General features: G+C 38.6%; 1 protein-coding gene across 3 annotated transcripts in view; it reads right to left on the reverse strand.

Annotated features, from left to right (window-relative positions):
- ZNF385D (zinc finger protein 385D) overlaps positions 1-25,320 on the reverse strand; it is an 894,647-nt gene that overhangs the window by 213,272 nt on the left and 656,055 nt on the right. For all 3 annotated transcript variants that reach the window (XM_053903848.1, XM_019435221.2, XM_019435226.2), the window contains one exon: positions 9,749-9,888. In XM_053903848.1, coding sequence (XP_053759823.1) covers positions 9,749-9,888 — 140 coding nt within the window. The remainder of the gene's footprint in view (positions 1-9,748; positions 9,889-25,320) is intronic.

The raw sequence follows: 25,320 nt of genomic DNA on the forward strand, positions 1-25,320 counted from the left end.
GAAGGGGCAAAGGAATCACTTTGGGGAGAGTGTAAATAATGCTCATTAGGGTCCCAACACCAGAATCTCTGATACAATAGGCTTCCTTAATGTCTACTATTTCTATATTATTTTCAATTTTTAACACCTTTAGACCCTCGAATGGGGTCAACATGATTATTCTAGTTCCACAGATGAGAAAATCTGGACTCAAAGTTTCACAAAAAGTAAGGTATTAAACATAGAACTCAAACCTTTTAGATTCTTGGTATTTTTTTCCTTATGTGTGCAGATGGATTTTTGAGTCTTAAGAAGGCTAAATTATTGTTGGAGTAGGAGTGAATTTTTTAAAATTTATTGCCATTTAAAGTTATTTATCCCCTAACAATGATTGCTCATCTACAACATAAATGTTTGTGAGGGTGACATAATATAAAGCCCCCATTTATGCTCTAAATGCTCTTTTCCATACTTACCCAATCATGGCCAGATTGTTGCGTAAGAAATAACTTACAGTCTGGGAATTAAGTCTTCTAAGGAGTTACAGATTACTTAATTAATAAACTAATACAGAACCAATGCTCTGGCAGCTGACTGAAGAAACTACCACTGTTTTCAGGAAAGAGATCGGTTAGCTTTGTTATAGATGAAATCACACTGGATTTGGATCACTGAACCTAAATCTGGCCATGATTTGGTCACTATTTGTGTGATTTGGGGTAAACTATTTTATCTCTCACCTATAGGTTTCCTTACCTATGTTATTCAGATAATAGCTATAACATCCAAGACTCTTGCAAAATTATATTGTTAAAAAGGTCGGTGTAAAATTGCCTTCCTTAAGAGCCCTTGCCACTCAGTTCATGATCAATACATACTTTTTATTTAAAAAAAAAACCAATATATTGTGAATTATATTTTTCCTTTGTTTACAGGAGTTCCAGGGAGCCTGAACTGGCTCCTAAAAGAAAACTTCCCTACAGTGTAGATGACCTATGGTGTAGGGACTCTCTTTGCCCCAGGGGAAGACCGAATTACAACCACTGCAGAGAGTCAAGTAAAAAGATAGATTGTAAGTTGTCAGAAACCCTATAGTAAAGAGTCTGGCAAGTGAGAGTGGTAAATCAGATGGCTCTAAAAATCTTTTCTTGCCAGGGCCGCCATAATAAAATACCACATACTAGGGGGCTTATATAACAGAAATGTATTACCTCACAGTTCTGGAGGTCAGAAGTCAATGTGTCAATATTTGGGCTGTGAGGGAAGGATCTGTTCTAGACCTGTCTTCTTGGCCTGTTGATGGTGTTCACCCTGTGTCTCTGCACATGTATCTCTGTGTCCAAATTTCCACTTATAAGAATACCAGTTACAGTGGGTTAGGGCTCACTCTAATGATCTAATGATCTTGTTTTAACTAATTACATCTTCAATGTCATCTTCAATGACCCTACTTACAAATGTGATCACATTCAAAGGTACTATGTGTTATGAATTTTGGGGGGACCCAATTCAAACCATAACATGATTTAGTGATTAGCATCTTCATGAAACAGAAGTCATGAGTCTCAAATGTTTCTGCCAGTTACTACCCACGAATCTGGAAGTCCCTCAATTATTTTAGGCTTATCTATAAAATAGGTGAGTTGGAGTAGACAGAAATTAACTCTAAAAAGTTTATTTCATTTCTGAAATGTCTACATCTAAGTGTGGAGCAGGGATCTCCGAAAGAGCTGCTGGATCCCATAAACTCAGAGCTTAGACAGGCTCTTATCTGGGTCCTCCTCTTTACCTAGAATCACAGTTAGTAAGAAATTCAGACTAGGAAACAGGTCAAATATGTTCTTTGCAAGAGCAAAGCGTCAGTCTGTTATGATTAGATTGACTGATAAAGGAAAATAAGCAAGCATATGGGGTATATTAAGCCACATCTTTAATGTCTATCTCTGGAAAAATAGAAATAAAAATATTTGACCACCTTGATTGTCACTTAGGAGAACTGAGCGGCAAGGGAAGAACAGTCAGGGAAACCTTTTTGTTCTTTTTACATCTTGAATCACAGGAGAATGCGTTACCTGTTCAAAGAGTAAGCAAGGATTAAAAGAGGAAACTATTTGTGTATTGTGTATTTGTTTATTAGCCTTTTATTTTCAAGCCGAGATACTCATATTTAAGTCATTTTGCGTTTTGGAGTCTTTATAAGTAGGCTTGACTTTTACAGCTTTTGGCTTCACAGGAAGCTAGAGGGTTTGGCAGATAAGCTTCTATATTTCAGTGTGAAAACATAAAATGAAAGACCTCATAAGCAGATGTTTCTTAAGAGGCTTTTGCTATACAAATATGACACAGTTAATGCACAGAACTAGCTAGCAATCTGCTATCTCTGTCTTCAAAGGACAAAGAACTTAGCAATCAATACTATATTTACTATGTCATTATTCACCTGAAAAATTTCCACATCCTCTATCAATTGTGACTAAGAAAGACAGTCTTATTTTCTTCTACTCATAATTTCCAGTTGGCTGCCTACCTATTTTAGGGATGGCAGCAATTGTAGACATTAGTAAGAGCAGTTACTAACATATAAACTGGATTTAATTAATATCTCTAAAAAACAAACACAAGTGTGGTTAACTATTGTTTCTCTAACTGCTACACTTGCTGAGTGATGGGAGGCATCTCCATATCTGGAACAAAATACAGAGCCACAGAGGAAAGTGACAGTAAGGAATAATTTTTGAAAGGAAAGTAGGCAATGTGTACCATAACACATGGTAGTGTTTCCATTTTAAAGATGGAGGAAATGAAGATCTTGAAGGGTATATATCTGAAGATAACAAAAACTTCAATCTGACATTTCTTCTTTAGGTTTCTGTATTTTTGTCATTCACCTATTATGATATTATAAATGCATATGTAAGCCACAGCTGTAGAATATGTGTTATACACACTTAATGAAGTCCTTTTAGAGTCATAAAGTGCCTCACCAATATTTTATGGTAAAAGTCCTTTTGGAGTCATATGAAACAGTTGAGGAATATCATAAAAGACTAGTTTTAGAGGACATTCTATAAACAACCACTGTGATTTTAACATCACTGTTCTTCCATATAACCAGAGTAAATAAACACATGAGCCAACATAAAATTACGGATGAAAATTAAGGGGATGGTTTGATGCTATGCATGCTTATGTTTCCTAATAATCCCTTAAATTAATAACTTTGGTTAAATGGAAATAATCTAGTGTATGAAAACAGTGAGTACTTAGATTTTCTGTTCTGTTTCTTATGGTACACCTATAATGGTTATTTCTCTTCTATTATCTATCATGCATTTTCTCTGTCATCTATTTATCTATCTATCCATCCATCCATCCATCCATACATCCATCCACAATTCCAGAATTGTGTGTTGAGTCTTTGCAATGTTCCAGGCTCTGTACTATGATTACGTTACCAAACAAGATAAACATGAAACTGATTTCAGTTCCCAAATTAAACCTTAATGTTTTCCATATAGCTTTCCTTGGCCACCTCCAAGTGACTTCAACTTCCCTTGAATTCAGGGAGTATTTACATTCAAAGGATTTTATTTAAGCATTTAGTTACAGAATCCTTTACAGAATGACTTAAGTAATGCACCACAGTTTTCAACAAGTGAAGCAAACTGTATAGATAGGGTTACTGCTTGCATAAACTATACTGTCTAATGTAGTGTTTTAAAATCTAAATGTTTACCAGTAGCTGATAGAAGACTGTTTTAAGAAGTGACTAATCAACTTATGTCAATACTATAGACACAAGGACCATTCCTCCTCTTCCACCTGCCCCTTCACTCCCTCCACTTCCTCTCCTCCCCCTCTCCTCTTTCTTCTTTTTCCTTCTCTTCCTCCTTCTTATTTTTGCATTTTTATTATCTGCTACAGTGTCAGACATATAGTCAGTGCTTAGTAAATGTCCAACAAGCAAATCATTGCGTAAGAGATGAATTGCTTCTTCTTCCTCCAATACTTCAAACTTCCCTAATACCCTAGCACACAAACACCAGAAAGTAAGTTCCACAATGACAGAAATTTAGCCTGTGAGTCTTACTGCTGAATCTGAAGGGCCTAGCCCATGATCGGTCCTCAGTAAACTTTGGTGAATGAATGAAGAAATACACTCCAGGAGTATAAGAACTGTCCAGTGTATTTAATCATTCCCCTGGCTTCCCCTCCCCTTCCCTATTCACGTATGTTCAAAATCTAAGGTCCCAACCCGGAACTACTAAATCAGAACCTGTATTTTAAAATGATTCCCCCAGTGATTCACATGCACCGTAAAGTATGAGAAATGCTGCTATAAATCACATCCATTTCACTTTCCTGTCCCCCTCCTCACCACTGATAACACTTCTGAACTCCACCTAACACCACACTCAAGTGTCTAGGGTAGTTGTTTTTGAGAAGTAGGAAGAATCAGCACAGAGTTGGATGGTAAGATTTGATCTCTCTTTACCTCGCTCCTCCTCTCTGCTTGGCTCCCTCTCCCATAACGAAATCATATCATACAGAGGAGGAACACAGAGTCAACATTTCTATACTAATTGACATTTTTTGAATGTGAAAGAATGTGGGCCACCTGGCTGGCTCAGTAGGAAGAGCATGTGGCTCTTGACCTAGGGGGTCATGAGTTTGAGCCCCATAATGGATGTAGAGATTACTGAAAAACAACAACAACAACAAAAGAATATTAGCCCAAGCTAACTGAAAACAAAATAGTTACTCCTATTTGCCCACCTTTATGTCTTTTGGTCCTTTATGTGACCTTACTCTTTTCCATGCACCTCCTGAAAGACCTCGATATTTACTGAGAGTCTGGCACTTGCAGGTGAATTATGTCAGTTTACCCATTTAATCTTTATGCCAATAGGAAACACAGCCATGGAAGGGGAGCACAGGATTAGGTTTATAGTCAGTCCCCAGTAACACATCCCCCCAAAGCTACACAGTTTCAACAACACGTTGAAGGTTCATTATTGCTAAACCACTGATCAGTGTATGAAGAAAATACATTAGAGAAAAGGAAAAGGGGCAACTCTGAGACTCAAGGAGAAAACTGTCAAGGAATATAGGCATTTTTAAATGAGCAGCTCTCATTTTAAACAACATCCCAAGTAATGCAAGCCACTTCTCAGCATCAATCTCCAGCATTTTAACAGTCAGCTATCCCTCAAACCTAAGAGAAATTTAGTCATTCTCATTTTACAGAACAGGACATGGAGGCTCCAAAGGATTTAGCTTCTTGCCCATGATTGCAGACATGCTCCAGTTTTCTGATGATGCATAAATCTTTCCATTCTGCCATCATGTCAAGTCTGTTGGCAATTCAGCACTGCCTTCTCCCCTCTGTGCTCCCTCTTACAGCACAAGGACTGGAAACCTGAAGGTTACATTCCCACAGGTGTCTGCCAGCAGTATTCAGGCATGGATCTCACTAAAGAGAGGTGTTTCATGGCATCTGGATGAAAGTAACTGGGATTACTGGGCATCTCGTATTTCTGCAACTTCCTGATTCCATGAAAGGAAGCAGAGAAATTGAGAGCCAACAACAGCCTTCCCTGATCTTTGTTTTACTGCCCACCACCTACAAAGGCTTTGTTATCATCTAAATCCTTATATTAAGTCCCTTCCTGTTTGCATGAATAGTTTCTATTTTTCTCACCAAACCCTCACTAAGCCAACCACACAGTCTTCCTTCCATTCCTGTTCCCATCCTGCCCTTGCACTCTATACACTTATACAAATATTTACTTGCTTAGCATCCTTTATACATTGAATTAGTTCATGGCAGAGGTCATAACATAATTTTTGTTATCCCTATTCCTGCCACAAAGTAGATGCTTAATAAATAGCAGCTGATAGAATGAACCAAGCTCATACCACTTTCTAATATTTCTTTTCCTAAACATCACCTACCTACTTCTGGGATTGGTTCCTTTCAAGAAATGCTGATGCAGAATACTATCATTGGGATCAGAATGGTCCTAAGCACTGAGACTCCAACGTCTTAAGAGACTGAGGGGCAGTACAGGGGAGGGGGTACATGAGGAAAATTCAAGGAAAGCTTTCTCTTGTCTCAAAGCTACTGAAACATCCATGGTAAAACATCCATGATAAAACAGGTCAAGAGAACAGTTTCTGTTGCTATTCTTCAAAAGTTGGCTTTGAGTAGACCAAGGGATCCTAATGGTTTTATCGAATGGCCTCTTCCATATCCATATCTAAGATCAAATTCTACACCTGTTTTCCTTTCCTTTTTAACTGTGCATCGTTTTACAGATGTTTCATTATTCTTCTCGGCTAATGTCCAAACCCAGTGGCTTATGCTCTTGTGGAAGGATAATAATCAGAGATATCCATTTATGCTTTCCTGATTTTATTTCACATATTTTTTTCTTTCCCCATTCTGCCCCACCCTACTCCCAATAGACAGATAATTCCATACACACATCCTAAGTAGAGGAATATAACAGGCAGTTTGTGATTCTTAGGAACTTGTTTTGAGAAGGTCAGATGTGGGAAGGTTGTTGGGTGGCAGATGGTTCATCATTTTCTTGGCAAAGAGATAAGAGTAATTTGGCACATCTAGGCAGAAGGGACCACCAACAGCCATGCAAAGTTTGTGTGTCCAAAGTTGGAAGGTGGGGGCCTAAACAGCCATGCTAAACAGGTGCTGACCATCTATGAATGCCTATGTGGATAAAGAGCTTAGTGAACAGAGGTAGTTTCCCACCAAGGGCTGGATGGATAGCCTGTTAGATTCCAGAACCACAGCACACCCTGAAACAGAATTAAATTGCATTTCCCTTCATTATAAAATGGGCTTTTGATTCAGGAATAAAATCAATTTGCTGCATAAAAAAAATTATGCTTCATACATCCTGAATTCATGGATTGAGATTCACACCTGCTACAAAATCAAGAAGTCAGGCTATTAGTTATAGAAGTGCTCTATACTAACTCTGAGTCCAAAGCCACCTGATTATGGGCTTTGCAACCATTCTCCTCAGTATGAAGCAAGGAGTGGCTTAATCCTTGCTAGGCTGCTGCTTGACTAGCACTGAAAGGAAATAACTTAAGGTGTGCAGCAACAGAGGGTCCCCTTAAATGGAGCAAATACAAACATAAGTCAAAATTCATCATAGAGGAAAAAGAATCAAGTCAAACTTTTGCAATCAGTCAATGAACTGCCACATTCAAACCAACAAGAGTTTACAGGCTATGTATGAACATACTATGTATCACTCAAATAGTGCTTGCTGTGGGTCGAGTGGTGTTCTCCATTATTTAACCCACACAAGCATTACCACATGCCTAAGAAGTAGGTTAATTTTTAATCCTATTTTACAGATGAAGATATTGAGATATATGGGGTTATGTCACTTACCCAAGGTCGTATTGATGGTTAAGTAGCAACTTTGAGATTTGAATGTAGTCAGTCTAGTTGCAGGGTCCAGTTTGACCATCACACAATGCCTCCTTTGCCACAAAAACTCAAATATTTGAATGAAATAATCCCCAAAAGAAGAGAGTATTAGGTCCACTCTCTTTAAAGAGGAGGAAACAGTAGTCAAGAGGATAAAGAGACTGCTCAGTGTCTAATAGCTGAGCATATCACTCATATTTTTTTTTATGACAAACAATACTTCCATCCATCAAATTAATCATTTTGCTTTTAATGTTTCTCAACTGGCAAATCGCAAGTTTAAAGCCCAGTTTTTTACAGCCTTCCAGGAACTTCACCTCAACTGCTCTAAAGCTGACATGAGACCGAACTGACAGGATGCCAAGTGGTCTCAGAGGCCAGGTAAAGCACCTTGATGGATCATCTCCGGGTATCTGGGAAGCAAGACTATGCCAGGAAGCCACTTAACAGAGGAGCAGAGAAAGGGAACCCAGGGGACTTCTGTGTGGTCACTTAAAAAACCAGAGAATTTGATGCTGAGCAATTTTTTTCTCTAGTATTCTTGAAACGCCTTGGATTAGAAACCTCTACTTTGGAAACATGATCTTTATGCAGTTCCGTTTATGCTCCATCAATTTCAAAGTAAGATTTCCATGGAAAATCCCTCACCCCTAAAAGAACAAAGTGATCATGCTGATTGTCCCCTGCCCTTTAGCAAGGACTAGCATATAACTATACCTTCCCACTGGCATGACCAAAGTCCCCCCGATGAAGTATTATTAAAGAAAACAAGACCCACTTGTGTCTTTTGAAAGAGAATGATCTAATTGTGGGAAAGTTTTTAAAATTTCATCATGGGAACAAGATGTTACAACAAGAAATCTGTATTATTTAGGTCACTGGGCATTCAGTGACCTCCCATCTTAATCCTCTTTGCTTTGGTTGTGTTGACACATCCCGTCATTGTCATTGATAAGCTCAAACCTGCATTATGACAAACTGCTGAAATCTGAATCAGATGACATTAGGGGGAAAAAAAAGTCACTTTCTGGTTTCTAACCTTTTCAACCCTTATTTCTATTTTAATCATCACAATACTCTCTCACGGCTTGTACAAAAAGAGATGATGATGAATATGAGAAATCTGTCAACTTATAAAGACATGCTAAGAGTGAAAATAGAAGCAAGTAAGTCATTGAGTTTGTTGAGAAGGCCACTGACAAAGTCCAAAACACAAAGCAATTTAAGAAAGTCTTAACTGAGCAACTGTGACAAGGCAGGAAGGAAAAAGCACACACACAAAAACCAAAAAACTCCCACTACCAGAACACTGAGTTGTTTTAAGGAGGAAAAAAGTGCTCTTCAAATGGAATGTATCATTATTGTGATTATCAGGGTCCTCTTTATTCAATCAGAAAAGTGGCAACAGATTTGAAAATTAAAGTGCAGGATCCAGATAGAAGGGACATATTTATGTTTTCAGACATCTACTTGAATTATAATGTTCTCTATAACAAATTCATTAGGTTTTCATTTAGATAAATGCCAACAAAATAATGGAATTGTCAGTGTTACCCAGAAAGACACTAAAGGGGAGACATGAACTCAAGACCAATGCAATCAGATTAAACCTCTTTTTTTTAATATTTTTTAAAACATTTATTCATCTTTGAGAGACAGAGAGTGCGTGAGTGGGGGAGGAGCAGAGAGAGAGAGGGAGACACAGAATCTGAAGCAGGCTCCAGGTTCTGAGCAGTCAGCACAGAGCCCGATGAGGGACCTGAACTCACCGGCTGCAAGATCATGACCTGAGCCAAAGTCGGACGCTTAACCAACTGAGCCACCCAGGCACCCCAGATCAAACCTCTTTTAATTTTCCCTTGAAGGAGCCTGGTTCTGGAGACCTTATGTAACCAGGCAGCCAGCTACTTAGTGGCTTTCATATAATTCACTTTATCTGTTGTTGATACAGTAAGACAACAGTAGTGACTGACTCACCCCTGGCAAATCAAGACTAATCTTATGGCTATCGGGTCAACTTCTCCCCTTTCCGTTCTGCACCGAAGTTACAACCTTGTGGCCAAATGAATTTATTGTTCATAACAAATCCCAAAGGCTCAGCTATAAAAAGGAACCCCATAGCCTCCAATATTGTATTGAAACGACGCTGCAGCAAACTCTCCTTTGAGAAGTAACACAATAATGTATATGAGCATTCGCTCAAAAAATAAAATAACCCTCTCAAAAAAGAAAACCAACGACAACAAAAAACGCACCCCAGGCACTTACCACGGTGACATATGCAAATTTGACCTTGAGACTTACCGCATTAAAATTGGGGAAGAGGTTGACCGCAGCAGTGTCCAGAGGAAAGGGAAGAAAGGGTTTGATATCCAGCGAAGGTTGCAGAGGAGGGGCTGGTGGACGGACCAGGGCTGGGAGAGCAGGGCTCTGGCATGTACCACCTGCAGAGAGGAGAGCAAAGGGAGCCATCAGGGACATGATGCACGTTAAAAAAAACAACAAAAAACAAAAAAACGTTGAGGCATCCTTTGAGCCCAAAAGGACAGCTTTGTGGGTTACTGGAGAAAACAGGCCATGGAGTGTAGTGACCTCAACTGGAAACCGGCCAATGAGCAGATCTGCCATTAGGCGGAGGGAGCCAGCTGAGCTTCTCCCTTCCCCTCCTCAGATATAACTACGTGGTTGTGTAGGTAACAGTTACCCTTTCAAACATTTCATGCTCCCCAATCTATCCTTCCTTTCCTGCCTAAAGCTCTGGGTTGGATCAGCAACAAACCCTTCACTGAAACCCCTTGATTCAGAAGGAACACCCTCCACTGCAATGCCCTCCCTCTTTGAAAACTAACTTCTGCTCAGAATATGCATCAATTCTAAGCGATTATTTTACAGAACTGCTCTTTTCCAGCATGTCCAAAACTCTGGCAGCAAGATAACATGAACTTGGCATGGAAAAGAAACTTAACCACAAAGACAGGCAGCCATACCTTACTGCCCTGGCAACTGGAAGATTAAAACAAGTGAACCCAGCTACAAACCAAGCAGTCCCTGAACTGTTGAGCACCCCGCAGCTTTGAGCATTCAAGGACTACCTGCCTCCTTCCCAGTCGTGAGTAGGTGGAATTTAGAAGGCCACCAACGAGCAAGCAGTGGGAATATCATGCCAACAAAGACACCCTTTGCATACTAGTAGGCAACCAGCTGTTTGCAAAGGAGCACCTTCACCCCTCTCCCCCACTCCCCGTTAGAGGACTCCGTGCACTCAGAAGCTGGAAGGAAAGAAGCACATCCCAGTGTTCAGTCTCCCATATTTTGGTAACATTCCAAAACATCAATTTGCTGTTAATTAAAGGCTGTTTGAATCCTAGGAAACCGTTAAAATATGCCAGCATTCTTCTAATCTGAGAGGCAAGCAACAGACTGTAAAAACCTGCTGGTGAAAATCCAAGAAGCATTAGGAAAACAAAATACAGTGGGAGTTTTCCTTTCTCACGGAAAAGAACTCTAAGAGACAGATGAGACAGGAGAGGCCCATGTCTGCACCACTTTCTTGCCTGCCATTTTGTTTTCAAAACAAAGTAGAGTGAGACCCATAGGAATAACCTTTAAAAATCTCACAATCGGGGTGCCTGAGTGGCTCAGTCCATTAAGCCCCAACTTCAGCTCAGGTCATGATCGATCTCACAGTTCGTGAGTTCAAGCCCCACATCGGGCTCTGTGCTGACAGCTCAGAGCCTTGAGCCGGCTTCGGATTCTGTGTCTCCCTCTCTCTCCGCCCCACCCTGCTCATCCTCTGTCTCTCTCTCTGTCTCAAACATAAATAAACATAAAATAGAAAAAAAAAATTTTTTTTTAATCTCACAATCAACTCTCTGGTCAGCTGGACACCGAGCATCATCCTGTCCTCAATCAGTTACCTGAACACAAGGTAAACATTCTAAAAATGATTCCCTGATGGCAAATCTAACCCTACTAGACCAGTGGATGACTTAATAACAAGGCGGGTGACTTAATACCTACAACAGAAGCCATCAGCACAAGATTTAATTAACCATACCAAAAAACCATTAACTCTCCTGTTTCCAGGTATAAAACCAGCTGGAGCCAAATTAACAAAACCAGTATTTTTCCCACTCTTTTTCACTTCCCTCTTAAAATATTGCTTAACAACAGCAAGGCCAAACACAGCAAGTTTGAATCAGCAAACCAATTAAAATAAAAAGTAGTACAAGCCAGAAAATAGAGGGCAGATGTTGAAACAAACACAGATAAAAGCAAAAAAAATAACAAGTCTACAGTCACCAAAGCACAACATAAACCTGTTTTCTTGTCCACCTGTTAGTATTCTGAGTGCGGGTGTCTAAACTTTCTTAGAGCACCCATAAAACTTTGGTGATAGGTCTGTCTTGAGTGTAGTATTGCTAAGAATTTCTCTTTCGATAAAAAGTTAAAGAACCAAAATAAATTTTTGGTCAGCACCTCTTCAGAAAACTCAACGTAAAATATGCCTTGGTGAATATCAGTGACATGGTTTAACAAGTCCACAAATAGTAGTGAGCTTTAATAAATAACTTCATGTGATTTTTATCTGAGTGACACATCATGCTTTGCAAAAGGTATTCATCTACATCCATCACCGTGCTTGAGCTTAAAAATATCAGAAATTAGGTAAGGACTAACATAATATCATTAGGGAAAAAAAAATAAGTTGGAAAACTCCTTAGCTGTTAATGTAGCTTCCATCAAAACATTCCATTCTTATAATTACAAGAATGCAATTCAGCAGGAACATATTTTGTAATTATTTCATTATAAGTCCCCCTCTAGTTCAGGATATCCAAAAAGGTTAAAGAGACAGTTGAAGCTTATTTATTTTATCCAGCACAGTAAGAGGCACATAGTTGGTTGACTGCTTGGTAAAGTTAATTCCTACCTCTCTTCCCCCAAGATGCGTATTTCATTTACACTTAAGAGAGAGGAAAGATTCAAGACCTTCTCTTAATGTTGCCACTGGGTTTTCCTTAGTAGGGGATACAAAATATCAAAGAAGAGTCATAACATGTAGGGAACCTAGCCAAACTATTTAAGTCCATCTCCTCCTATCTGTTTTAATAAACCAAGAGGACTGTTGGAAAGCAGAGGACATGTGACTGCATACTTGTGGCTATTGGCTATGCAAACACAGGTGTAGTGGATGCTGTGGTGTGCCTCCACACCCCCTTCCCCAGCTCCTGGGAGAGCTGGGAGCGCTGGGAGCTGAGGACTCACACCTGAGATTCTTGGGTGCTGCCTCACCCAAGCTCAAACTCCTCCAGAGTGCAAGGATTGATTAAAACAGGCATCAGGCCTTCTCCCTTTTGCCTCAAGGCAAGACAACTGTGAAGTTCTGATTTCAGTTCCAGACCTCCTCATACCATCTAGGATAGAAGGAGGCCTCTGTTGTGACTGCATCACAGTTCAACTTTTCCCACTGCCCAATCCTGCATGCCTCATTGCTCACAGAAGATGTTCCCCAATAAAGTCTCCGAGTCCACTTCCAGAAGAACTTGGACAGCAGGGCATAACTATTTGTGAGTCTAAGTGAAATGTTGACTTGCTTTATTCTGAAATAGATTCGTGCTTCTAAATCTATAGTGTTGATATTGAGGAACAAAATTGAAGATACCTCTTAAAAATGATCTGTGACTAACATTTTTTTTAATGTTTATTTATTTTTGAGACAGAGAGAGACAGAGCATGAATGGGGGAGGGGCAGAGAGAGAGGGAGACACAGAATCTGAAGCAGGCTCCAGGCTCCGAGCTATCAGCACAGAGCACGATGCAGGGCTCTAACTCATGGATCGTGAGATCATGACCCGAGCCGAGGTCAGATGCTTAACCGACTGAGCCACCCAGGCACCCCTGTGACTAACATTTCTACTTTTAAAATTTGGCTAAGTCCTGAAATATGTCCTTGCACCAATCTGTACAGGCTCAGCAGCAAGAATATTATTTGCAATATCGCAAAATCAAAATCAGCAAATAAAATGTATTTCGTTTGTAAAGCAGATTAAAATATTCTCCTTGAGAAGATAGTGATTTCATGTCTTCATTTTTTTTAATAGAAACTATTGCATTTAGGATACAAATATACGTTTATTATTATTTTCCTTATTATGAAATTGTCTTAACAATAATAAGCATTAAAATACCTAATGAATTTGTAGGCATTTCTATACGTTAAAAAGACTAGCTTCGTGGGGCCCCTGGATGGCCCAGTTGGTTAAGTGTCTGACTCTTGGTTTTGGCTCAGGTCATGATTTCAAGGTTCATGGGTTCGAGCCCAATGCTGAAAAATCCATTTGGGATTTTTCTCTCTCCCTCTCTCTCTCTGCCCCTCCCTCTCGCTCTTGAGTGTGCTCTCTCCCTCCATCTCAAAATAAATACATATACTTAAAAAAAAAAAAAAAAGAGTAGCTTTGTTGTTACTGTTTACCAACAGTGTCACTTCATTCCTTGGAATGTCACACTTCTGGAAATATTGGTACTCTTAATTTGAGGAAAGCATTTTGAAACCTCCATGAGTAGAGACTGAAAAAATGTTAAGTTCATGCCTTTTTTATTTGAAACTCTGTGTGTATATGTCTAGTAACATATATATCAAAGCCTAGGAAATTTTAACGTACACAGGCTTAACAAATTAAACTGAACAAATTATTCTGAATTCAGAGCAGTTAATCTCTCTATATACCAAATTTCTAATATACCATTAAAGTCAAAAAATTAAAAAAAATCATTGAGTATCAAATGTTAGACAAAGTATTAAGTAAATAAGATAATCATTAAAGCTCACAAAATTTCCTCTGTGCCTTTTGTATATTTATTTCTGTTAGTTTATATTTAGAATTTAGAATTGAACTATAGAGCAAACACTAAATATCACTTTGGTCTATTCACAAGACAGTTGTATATTTACAAAAGTACAAACTTGTGAATTTGAAAAAATACTAAAGTAACCTATTTGTTTTTTTTTTTAATTATTTTTTTTTTAACATTTATTTATTTTTGAGACAGAGAGACAGAGCATGAACGGGGGAGGGGCAGAGAGAGAGGGAGACACAGAATCCGAAGTAGGCTCCAGGCTCTGAGCCATCAGCCCAGAGCCTGACGTGGGGCTCGAACTCAAAGACCGCGAGATCGTGACCTGAGCCAAAGTCAGACGCTCAACCGACTGAGCCACCCAGGCGCCCCGACCTGTTTGTTAATAGAGTATTTTTTAACTGAAATGTTTGAGTTCTTTTATTTTTTTTAATTTAATTTTTTATTTTTTAAAATTTACACCCAAATTAGTTAGCATATAGTGCTACAATGATTTCAGGAGTAGATTCCTTAGTGCTCCTTGCCCATTTAGCCCATCGCCCCTCCCACAACCCCTCCAGTAACCCTCAGTTTGTTCTCCATATTTATGAGTCTCTTCTGTTATGCCCCTCCCTGTTTTTATATTATTTTTGTTTCGCTTCCCTTATGTTCATCTGTTTTGTCTCTTAAAGTCCTCATATGACTGAAGTCATATGATATTCGTCTTTCTCTGATTAATTTCACTTAGCATAATACCCTCTAGTTCCATCCATGTAGTTGCAAATGGCAAGATTTCATTCTTTTTGATTGCCGAGTCATACTCCATTTTATAATTATACCCCATCTTCTTTATCCATTCATTCATCGATGGGCATTTGGACTCTTTCCATACTGTGGCTGTTGTTGATAGTGCTGCTATAAACATGGGGGTGCATGTGTCCCTTAGAAACAGCACACCTGTATCCTGTGGATAAATGCCTAGTAGTGCAATTGCTGGGTTGTAGGGTAGTTCTATTTTTAGTTTTTTGAGGAACCTCCATACTGGTTTCCAGAGTGGCCACATCAGTTTGCATTCCCAATCAGAGTATTTTTAATAAAGATTATGTGGCAGAGTAATACATGTGCACCTCAAATGTTTGCATTTTTGAAAATCAAATGAAAATATAAATTTGGAAATGTCTGTTTTAATAATTCATACAGAAACAGAGGAATTCTAAGACACTGGTTGCTACTTGAAGCTTATCATATTAGAGACAACATATATACCTTGCCTAGCACAATGCCTGCCCGATATTGGTGCTCACTGGGTGAGGCATATATGTTTTAATGAACCTAATAAATTGCAAAGGAACTTTCCAAGTTCCTGAAGACACAAACCGGGGTCTCTGAAAGCAGTCAATCAAGACAATTTTAAAAGCGTGTTCCTATCCTTCACTTTGTTTATTTTGATCCCTGCAGAAAGAAAGTCTTCACAAGAGGATACTTTGTCAATCAATATTCTGAAATGCTCCATCAGAGTGCTCAGTGTTCTTTCTGTAATATAAGACTTTAACCTTGAACTTCTGCATTTAATCCATTCAGGGTTTATCAATCACAGATGTTCTGCCTGACAGCTTAACCTACTAGTTAATCTTTCATTTCTCCAAATGATAAAACCAAAGTTCAAAATAATCAAGGGCTGATGCTATTAAATATTCAAAATAGTGTATGCTTCAGAACTGATTTCCTGATAGGATAAATAATTTCTATAGTATCTATTTCCTTATTTCCTTATATATATGTGTATATATACACACACACGTGTATATACAAATTTAATTATATACTTTTATTTATTAAATATATGCATATTAATTTTTGTATTAAATAATTATATGTATGTATATATATATATATACACACTTAACTATAGTATATGTGTATATATATGTATATGTATATGTGTGTGTGTGTGTGTGTATATATATATACATATATATTTCAATAGTGACCTATGATTAAACTACTAAACCACTCAGAATGTTCATACCTAACAGGGAAACATCAAGAGCATTTTATATAATACCAAGTCCTAAGTAGTTACTTGTGAAGCAACTACTTTCATACACATGAAACACTATTCCATCCATCGCAGGAGGGAATGGAAAGGTGCACTAGGAATTCTGGGGTCTATGTGACCTATGTGACCGTAGGCAAGAAATTTACATCTGATCCCAAGAACATGAACTGGAACACAAATGATGGATTGTGGCATAAAGGTAAAATTTGATTTGACACAAAACACTGGCCATGGAGTGCTGTGGTTAGTGAAATCTGCCAGCCAGGTGGGCGGGAGTGAGCAACGGTAGAGAATATAATAGCTACATTTTATAAACCTATTGAGTAATTGCATGGAGTAGCTCGGCTCTCCGTTAATTCCTTTAAAATGCCCAACAACAAACTGATGTTTACCAGACGGGAGGTGGGTGAGGGGAATGGGTTAAACAGGTGATGGGGATTAAGGAAGCACTTGTGATGAGCACCAGGTGTTGAATGAAGTGTTGAATCACTAAATTGTACACCTGAAACTAGCATTACACTGTACGTTAACTGGAATTTAAATAAAAACTTAAAAAAATAACAATATAAAAAAAAGAATAAAATGCACAACAATTCTTCTATGTATCTATTACAATACTCAATTTACAAACTCAAAAGCCAAAGCTCCAGGAAGCAAAGTATCTTACCTAAATTCACACGGGTAAGAAATGGAATTTGTTGTGAGTAGTAGGGACCTGAACAATTTTCAAAGCACTGATGCAAACAGCTTTTAAGTTAAAACAACCACAAAAACAAACAAAATAACAACAACAACAACAACAAAAACACTCTACAAAGTCAGTTTTGCCATATAAGGCAAGCCAGCTCCTTAGCAACTGGACGTAATGCATTAAAATGAGAAATCTTAAATTTTTTATTGCTACTCAAAAAAAAAAAAATCAAGCCTTTGATTTACATTCCTTGTAAAGGCTATGATAAGGGAATATTCAGTATTTATCACAGATATTTATCTACCATGGGAACATCCTGGCACTGCCCTGTATTTGAGAAAGAATCCAGAAGGCCATGCATATCATATCAAATATGTTTCAAAAGCCCTCAAGTTTGCATTCTTTAACATCTACTTGCCAAATCAGAAAAATAAATATGTGTTTGTTGTATTCCTTTGTGTTACTGCCTCTCAAATACTCAAGCTTGTTGGCTGGGTAATACAATGTTGTGATGATTTTTCAACTTTCTGGCTAGAAAACTGTATGTTTACTATGTTTCCTTACACAGTGATCCCAACTCCCACTCAGTTTTGATCTTTGTTTAAATATGGTTCCCAAGTGAATGATAAAACTAGAAACTTATTTTGAAATAAAATATGAATTTAGTGTGATTTGGTCACCATTGTTCTTTTATTGCCTTCATTTCGTCCGTTTACATTGTTGATTTACCTACTAGGTTTGGGAAAGTTGACCCAGCACTTTCTCCCTCAGGATGAAGGTCCTCATTGGCCTAAAGTGACTTGTCCTTGGCAGGTCAATTCAAATGTTAAAAGCAAGTTCGGATCCACAAGGCAAGTGGCAGCACTAAGCCACACAGGATGGTGGCTCTCAGCTCACATCCTGTTCTTGATTGACCACAGAGGGGAATGAGGTGAGAATGGGGGTATGAGTCAGGGCAACTGGAGCATCACTCTGGAAACACTGATTCAGAAACATTAGCCCAAGTCAGTGGTCAGAACTCCATCTTTAACCATGACAGAAAACACATGTGAGCAAGCTGTATTTTCCCTTTATCAAATTCTTCATTTACTCATCTTAAGTGTGGTATTTAAGTAGCCCAGTAAGTCACCTCAAAACTCGTTTTGGAAGGAACCTACAAAGGACTAGCTAACATTGTTTTCTCTGTCACTGTCAGTGAACACCGTGACCAAAATTAAAAAAAAAAAAAAAATGACAAAGTTATTATCTCATTGCCAATATCATGAGTCAAGTCTTCACTAGAAGAAAAGTTGAATCTCACATTTATTTAACTAACTTTCATGACAATTTCTGGTGCCTGGGAAACACTAGAGAAGATTTTGTTAGGAATGCCAGAGTTAGGAGATTTAGACTTTTAACCCTGTATTTCAGCCCCTCTGTCAAAGGGTGCATAACTCAGGACAAGTACCTCCTCCCAAGAAGTCAAAAGATTTTGCCTGAAAAATTCCTCTCAATTCAGTACCAATTCCTCACAAGGAATTTCCCAACATTTAATTTCACAAAATAAATTATAAGTAATAATAAAGATGCTCTGGTACCAAGCTGTCCAACTTGGTAGTCATTAGGGTGTATGGCTATGTTATGTTTTTATTTTTAAAATATTTATTTTGAGAGAGAGAGAGAGGAAAAAAGCATGCAAGTGGGGAGAAGGGCAGAGAGAGAGAAAGAGAGAGAGAGAGAGAGAGAGAGAGAGAGAAAGAGAGAGAGAGAGAGAGAGAGAGAGAGAGAGAGAGAGAGAGAATCCTAAGCAGGATCCATGCTCAGCACTGAGCCAGATGTGGGGCTTGATCCTTTGACTTAGATCATGACCTGAGCTGAAATCAAGAATCAGACGCTCAACTGACTGAGCCACCCAGTGCTCCCTGTGTGGCTACTTTAAATTAAAAATTAGTAAAATTAAAAATTCAGTTTTCTCAGTCACACTAGCCACATCTAAACGCTCAAAAGTCACATGAGGATAGAGACTACCATGTTGTATATGGCAATTAGAAAGCATTTCTATTATCACAGAAGGTTCTATTGGCATTACAGCTACAGTGAAATGCCGACATTTTTGAGTGATGAGTAATTTACAGATAAGTTGCCTGGTATAGTCTGTTTCAGAATGCATTGCTGATAAGAGAGAAAGTCTTGCTTTGTCCTCGTTTCTTCTCCTTCTGCAGTTAGGGAGAACTTTCCAAGAGCCAAATGTGGGCACTGTCAGAAGGCAGACACTGTTGCAGTCATACCAGAAAGGATTACTTGTCCACTCCTGGAGAAGACAACAGCCAATATGAATCTTCATGTGTGATCAATGATGATAGTACTCAAAGGGAAACCTAATTTAAAAAAATGTTTAATGCTGAAATCAATAGTAATGAATAATGAGTGCTTTGGATAAAAATGATACCACATCTTCAAACCGAGGATGCAAAAAGGGTCAGTCCTGGGGCAAATGAATGTTTATTAATATCTGATAATCTTTGAGAGTGCTATCACAAAGCTTTTATTTCATGAAACAAAGTGTCTCACAATGCAGTTTCACTAATAGCCAAGTGCGGAAATCCAGCTAATGTAGGCAGCTAAACCTGCCTAGCTACATCTGTCTCTCAGGGTAATTTTGCTCATAATGTCTAGGCTTTAGTCATCTCACTCTAGAGAGGGAAAAAAAAATGATGCCGAAGTCTTGTTACTTGGCATTGCTTTTCCACGATCTGTGACTTTCAACTGGGACTTGCCTGCATGAAATTTGCTATGCCAATGGTGCTGGGCATGTGTTCCTCCAAAGCCTGATAAATATCTTCCCTCCTGTTTTTGTTTTTTCCCTTTGTTTTTGTTTTTTTCCCACATGACATAATTGTGTTACGTTTATATGTAACATGTCCCAGCTCTAGCCAGTGTGCATAGGTAGTCAATGTGGTATTAATGAAACATCTCCTGAGCTTAAACGGTTTAGTTCTCCCAGTTCTCCCAGTACCATCAAAATGAGTTAAATAAGAGGTGCCGGGGTGGCTCAGTTGGTTAAGTGTGTGACTCTTGGTTTCGGCTCAGGTCATGAGCTCACAGTTTGTGAGTTCGAGTCCCACATCAGGCTCTGCATTGACAGCATGGAGGCTGCTTGGGATACTCTGTCTCCCTGTCTCTGCCCTTCCCCTGCTCTCCACGTGCCTGTGTGTGCATGCACTTCCTCTCTCTCTCTCTCTCTCTCTCTCTCAAAAATAAGTAAACATTTGAAAAAATGAGTTAAATAAGAATTGCACACCACCTTCATTTATCTTAAGTAGTGTTTTTACTATGCAAATGGTGAAGCTATTAAGTTGACTTGAGGAAATTTTTGCCATAATGAGCCCGAAGCAGAAGTGGAAAAGTAGCATTGGATAAGAGGGACTACTGCTTAGAAGCAGGTTTTAAGTGGATTTCACTCTGAGCAAGCACTGGATTAGTCAGGTAGGAAATTAAGTCATGGACATGGAAAAGATTTCCTTAGGAAAGTGTAGAAGAGGCCGGGTCTAAGCCTGAGCCTCGACCGTCTTTAGCCCATTGAGGAAGACGGAGTAGGACTGGCGAAATTGCTAGACAGAAGGGAGAGAACGCACCTGCCCAGAGGCAAACTCACCAGCAACTTCCTGGAAAAACTAGAACAGAAATGGGAACTAAACAGAGTTTATTGGTGTTTTTTGATAAAAGGTAAGGAACATTTTATCGTATGTTTTTAGTCCAATTAAACTTCCATTGTTGATTTTTTTCTTTAAAAAAACTAAATTCATGGTCCAAGCATAAAATGCTCTAATCTGTTTATAACCTAATTTCATTAGCATTTCTTCTCTACCTAAGTTGCTTAACCATGGATTTCATTTTTTAAGTGTGAATTTTTTCTATCTTTTAAACAACTCCCCTTTCCTCCATCAACCTAAAAGCAATTACATTTCAGCTCCTACACATGGGGCACTGTGCTGAGTACTCTACACAGTGTATCCCCTTTTGTCCTTTCATAGCCTTGTGAGTTAAAAAAAAAAAAAGGAATAATGATGAGGCTAAGACAATTGCTCAAGGTCACAGCCTTAGTAACGTGTGAGGCCAAATTTTGACACCAAAAATTCTGTTCCCAGAGTCTAAGCCATTATAGCCACATTTTATTCAGATATTGCCATTTCTTTTGATGATGTACAACAGAGAAAAACAAATTCTATACACAAAAAACTGATTTCAATTAAACTTTGCCAAGGCAACTCAAATCAGCGTATCCTGAGAGGGACTCATTTGTAAGGCACTGGATTATTGAAGAAGCAATTTCAGTTTCGTGCTCCACTGGTGCTTATAATCCAGTATATTGCATATTATGCATATACTGAGTCTACCAGATACCATAATCCAATAGACTGAACGTTTGTGCCCACCATAAATTAGAAACCCAGCTCCCAACCTGATGATATTTAGAGGTGGACCTTTGGGCGGCGATTCGGTCCTGAGGGTGGAGCCCTCAAGAATGGCATTAGTATCTTTATGAAAGAGGCCCCAGAAAGATCCCCGCCCCTTCCAGGTGTGTGGGAGACGCCTTAGAATCAAAAAGTAGGCCTTGTCAGATACTGAATCCATCTGAGCTTTGATCTTGGACTTCCCGGCTTCCGGAACTGTGAGGAATAAACGTCTGTTGATTATAAGCCACCCAGTCTGTTCTGTTACAGCCATCTGAATGAACCAACCAGATACATTTACCCAAAGATATCCCACTTTTTCTGTTTGAATTAACCTGTTATGGGTTTAGTTCTCCTTTTCACACTATCTACACAGTCCAGAAGAGCAAAGACGAAGTTAGATTTACATCCCTCCTAATTAATTCTATTGAACCTAAGAGTAATATCTCCTAGAGCATTCACTTGATTGTGAATGTTTTCATTCAACGTTTCACTGTGATCTGCCCCCCCCCAAAACACACACACATTTCAATTGAATTTTCTTTCATAATAGTCATGATGCAAAATTCCTAGGAAATGCGACTGGAGTTAGCATTGGGTAACATTTAGAAATAACCATGGAAGAGACTATGTCACTGTCACCATCACCTAATTAAATAAAATATATTAGAAACAGCGATGATCACATTTTGGCCGTCTTAAGGAGCCTACACTTAGCACACTCCATTCGTAGTATCCATTAGCTTCTAAGGCTTAGAACTGTGAGTTCTGGTTTCCATTGCTTTGGTGAACATTCTTACAAACTCTGTAATAGCAAAAAGAAATTCTTATTTCAGTTTCCTCAGGAACATTCCCTGTGGAGTTGACATGTGCTCTGTTTAGTCTCGGCCTCAATGGGATTGTTTCTTCTGGCAGGTTTTGCTTAAAACAAACCTAACTTTGTATTTTCTTTTAATTCTGAAACATTTAGTTCTTGGAAAAGATGTAAAATCAGTTACTAATGGAATTGTAGTAATTATGGTGTCCTGAAAATGCCTGGCTTTAAAATGGAAGAGAAAATAAAATACTTATCAGTGACTGCAAGTGGGAAGATACACATAGCCATTTTTTAAAAAAATTTTTATAAGAAGTCCTGTTATCTTGAGCATTTATTATATTCTAGGTTCTTTTTTCTATACATTGTTTTTGTAAACAATGAAGATATCCTTGTTCTCATTATACAGGTGAAGAAACAGAGGCTTAGTGGGATCCATTTACTGAAGATAAACCACCTCAAGTGGTACAGCCGAGAAGTATTAGAAACCAGAGATGTCTGATTCCAAAGCCCATATTCTTTGATTATAGTACACTGTTCTTCCTCTCAAAACCTACCACGTTGTGATTCTCACCAATCTGAAAAAGGTATATTGATGGAAACAGAAATTGCCTCTGAGTAAAGGACCTGTTTTCACATTCAAATAGCCAGGAAGGAGCAGAAACAGGATTTACAAATCCAGAAAAAACAAAACAAAACCCAGAAACTGCTTATAGCCTCAGGGAGGAGAAAGTCATCATACCAAGGTTATGGAGCCATCATCAAAATGCAACACATAATGAAAAGGGATCTCTGTATTGTGATACATAAAAGACATCATAAAAACACTGCAGTTAAATACGAGGACTAAAACAAAACTAAAATGAAGGGGAAACAACCAGTGGGAGCTGTTACTTCTGGGAGCCATGTTGGTAAAGATGATGGGCGTTAAAGGGTCAGTTTGAGAGGGTCTGCTGGAGTGGCCTTGAACTCAGAGAATACCAGGCACTGACCAAAAGTCCAAGAACGGAGACCAAAGTAAAGAGGGGAACACCACAGGTTTTTTCTGGCCGCCATGATCAACGTCTCACCTTCCTGTGAACTGCAGCCTAAAATACATAGTTACTCACTTGCCTTGAGGTACATACACATCTTGATTTATGCTACCAATACCTAGTGGTTTGAGTCAACTCAGACTCAAGCCAGAACCGACAGATGTAGGTATGGCATCAAAGAAATTGTCTCTGATTTTTCTTTGACCACGGATTTACTAGAAGCTCATCTTCTTACTAGAAGAATGAGAATTTGAATATCCAGATAGCATAGGCCTAAATGAATTTTGAAGAGAAATATTTAATTTAGCAATTAGGAAAAAATATACCAGTAATTTAATTGTACTCTGCTGGTTTGTGGTGGCCTACATACAGTCAATTATTCAATTTCAAACAATAATAAACATTAAAATAATAATAATAACCACTCTCAATTTTTCAGTGCTTTATATACAGGTAGGATTTTAATTTTCACAATCTGTTAATTCAATAATTTAATAATTGCATTAGTGAAACTGAGGCTGTATGAAATTAAGTACTTTGCAGCAGCTAATTCAGAGTAGGAAGACAAACAGAGATTGATTGATTTCAATATTCCTGCTCTTGGTAAAGATCATATTCTATCCATTGTCCCCATAAGCCAAGGATACAAATCCATGATACTGCTTTCTTTTCTAGTACTCAAGACATAGTTACCAATTAATCATGTATCTAGTAGGCCTCAGAATCCTTCCAGCACGACACGATGGTATCTCATCCACTTGGTCAAAGTTTGCTCCCCCCAACATAATACTCAAAATGACTTAAACACGATGACATTAGGGCATCCTAAACTCTACTATTATCAGTCAGGTTCAAAGATGCATGGAAATGCTTTGCAAGCATGGGAAGATGGGTAGTGAAATCACACTCATGGGTGTCCTTATACCAAGCCATTTGGTGAACAGTTCAGCCCTCTCTGGGTTAGAATCTGGTGAGAGGGTTAAGAAGGGCCATTTGACTTTTCTGCCAAAGCTTGCCCAGGTTATGAGGACAACTGGAGATCTGTACCTGCTTCTCAGTAAGTAGGAGATTTCCAGGGTTTGGCTTTCTGCAACAGTGACTGTTGACATAGTTAAGATGTTCTGTTGAGACCCCCTCACATCTCAGATGTCACTGAACACCTTGAGAACATGCAGCTTCCTTATAGCTATTCTTCCTCGTTGATGTGTCTCAGAGAGTGGAAAGCCTGTGGATTGACATGATCAGTGTAAACCCAGAAAGATCTGTGGAAAATGAAAGAACTCCTGACTTTAAAAAGAAACTTGCAAAGGGGTTCTGATCACAGACACGAGAACTGGAGTGAGTCCTTTTAAATTCATGGGACTGTTTGCCTTAAATTGTAGAGATTATTTTGTGCTTTTGAAAGGACATTAATCCCAAAGGAAGAACAAAACAGAATGAGTCAAATTGCTTTGAGCAGGAATGCCTGCTGAGAGAGGAGAGAAATTCTGCAAGAAGCATCTCTTCTGAAATTGGCCCTGCATTTTCCTGAATGATTCTGATCTGTCCTGCATATCATTTTCAGAAGTCATTATGCCTTCCGAGTGCTAACTATCTGTCTCCCATGTTATCAATGTCATTACGACCTTTTCTTGCCTATTCATACCACTGAGTGGCTTCATCATATAACTAAGATAAGGAAAATACTTGTTTAATTTTTTCACATTCATATCGCTTATTTAACTCCTCCCTGCCCTTCAAGGTTTAGCTGAAATGTCACTTCTCCCTCCCCCTGTCCCTTTAGCACCCAAATCAATTTTCTCTTTTGCAAACTTCCACAGAGTATTTTAAGTGCTTATGAGAACAGGCTTTGTTATTTGAAACCTAAATCCGAAGTCCAAAGTTTTCATGTCCTAAGGAACTTCACAGCTATGTAGTTTCTTCTCCTACGAATTAAGGAAAATAACACCTAAATCACAAGATTTAAGGATTATGTGCAGAAATATTTAAGAGTAAATACTAAATTTAT

The sequence above is a fragment of the Panthera pardus genome, unplaced genomic scaffold (assembly GCF_024362965.1).
Source record: "Panthera pardus isolate Hobbes unplaced genomic scaffold, ASM2436296v1 HiC_scaffold_16, whole genome shotgun sequence".
NCBI classification, from domain to species: domain Eukaryota; kingdom Metazoa; phylum Chordata; class Mammalia; order Carnivora; family Felidae; genus Panthera; species Panthera pardus.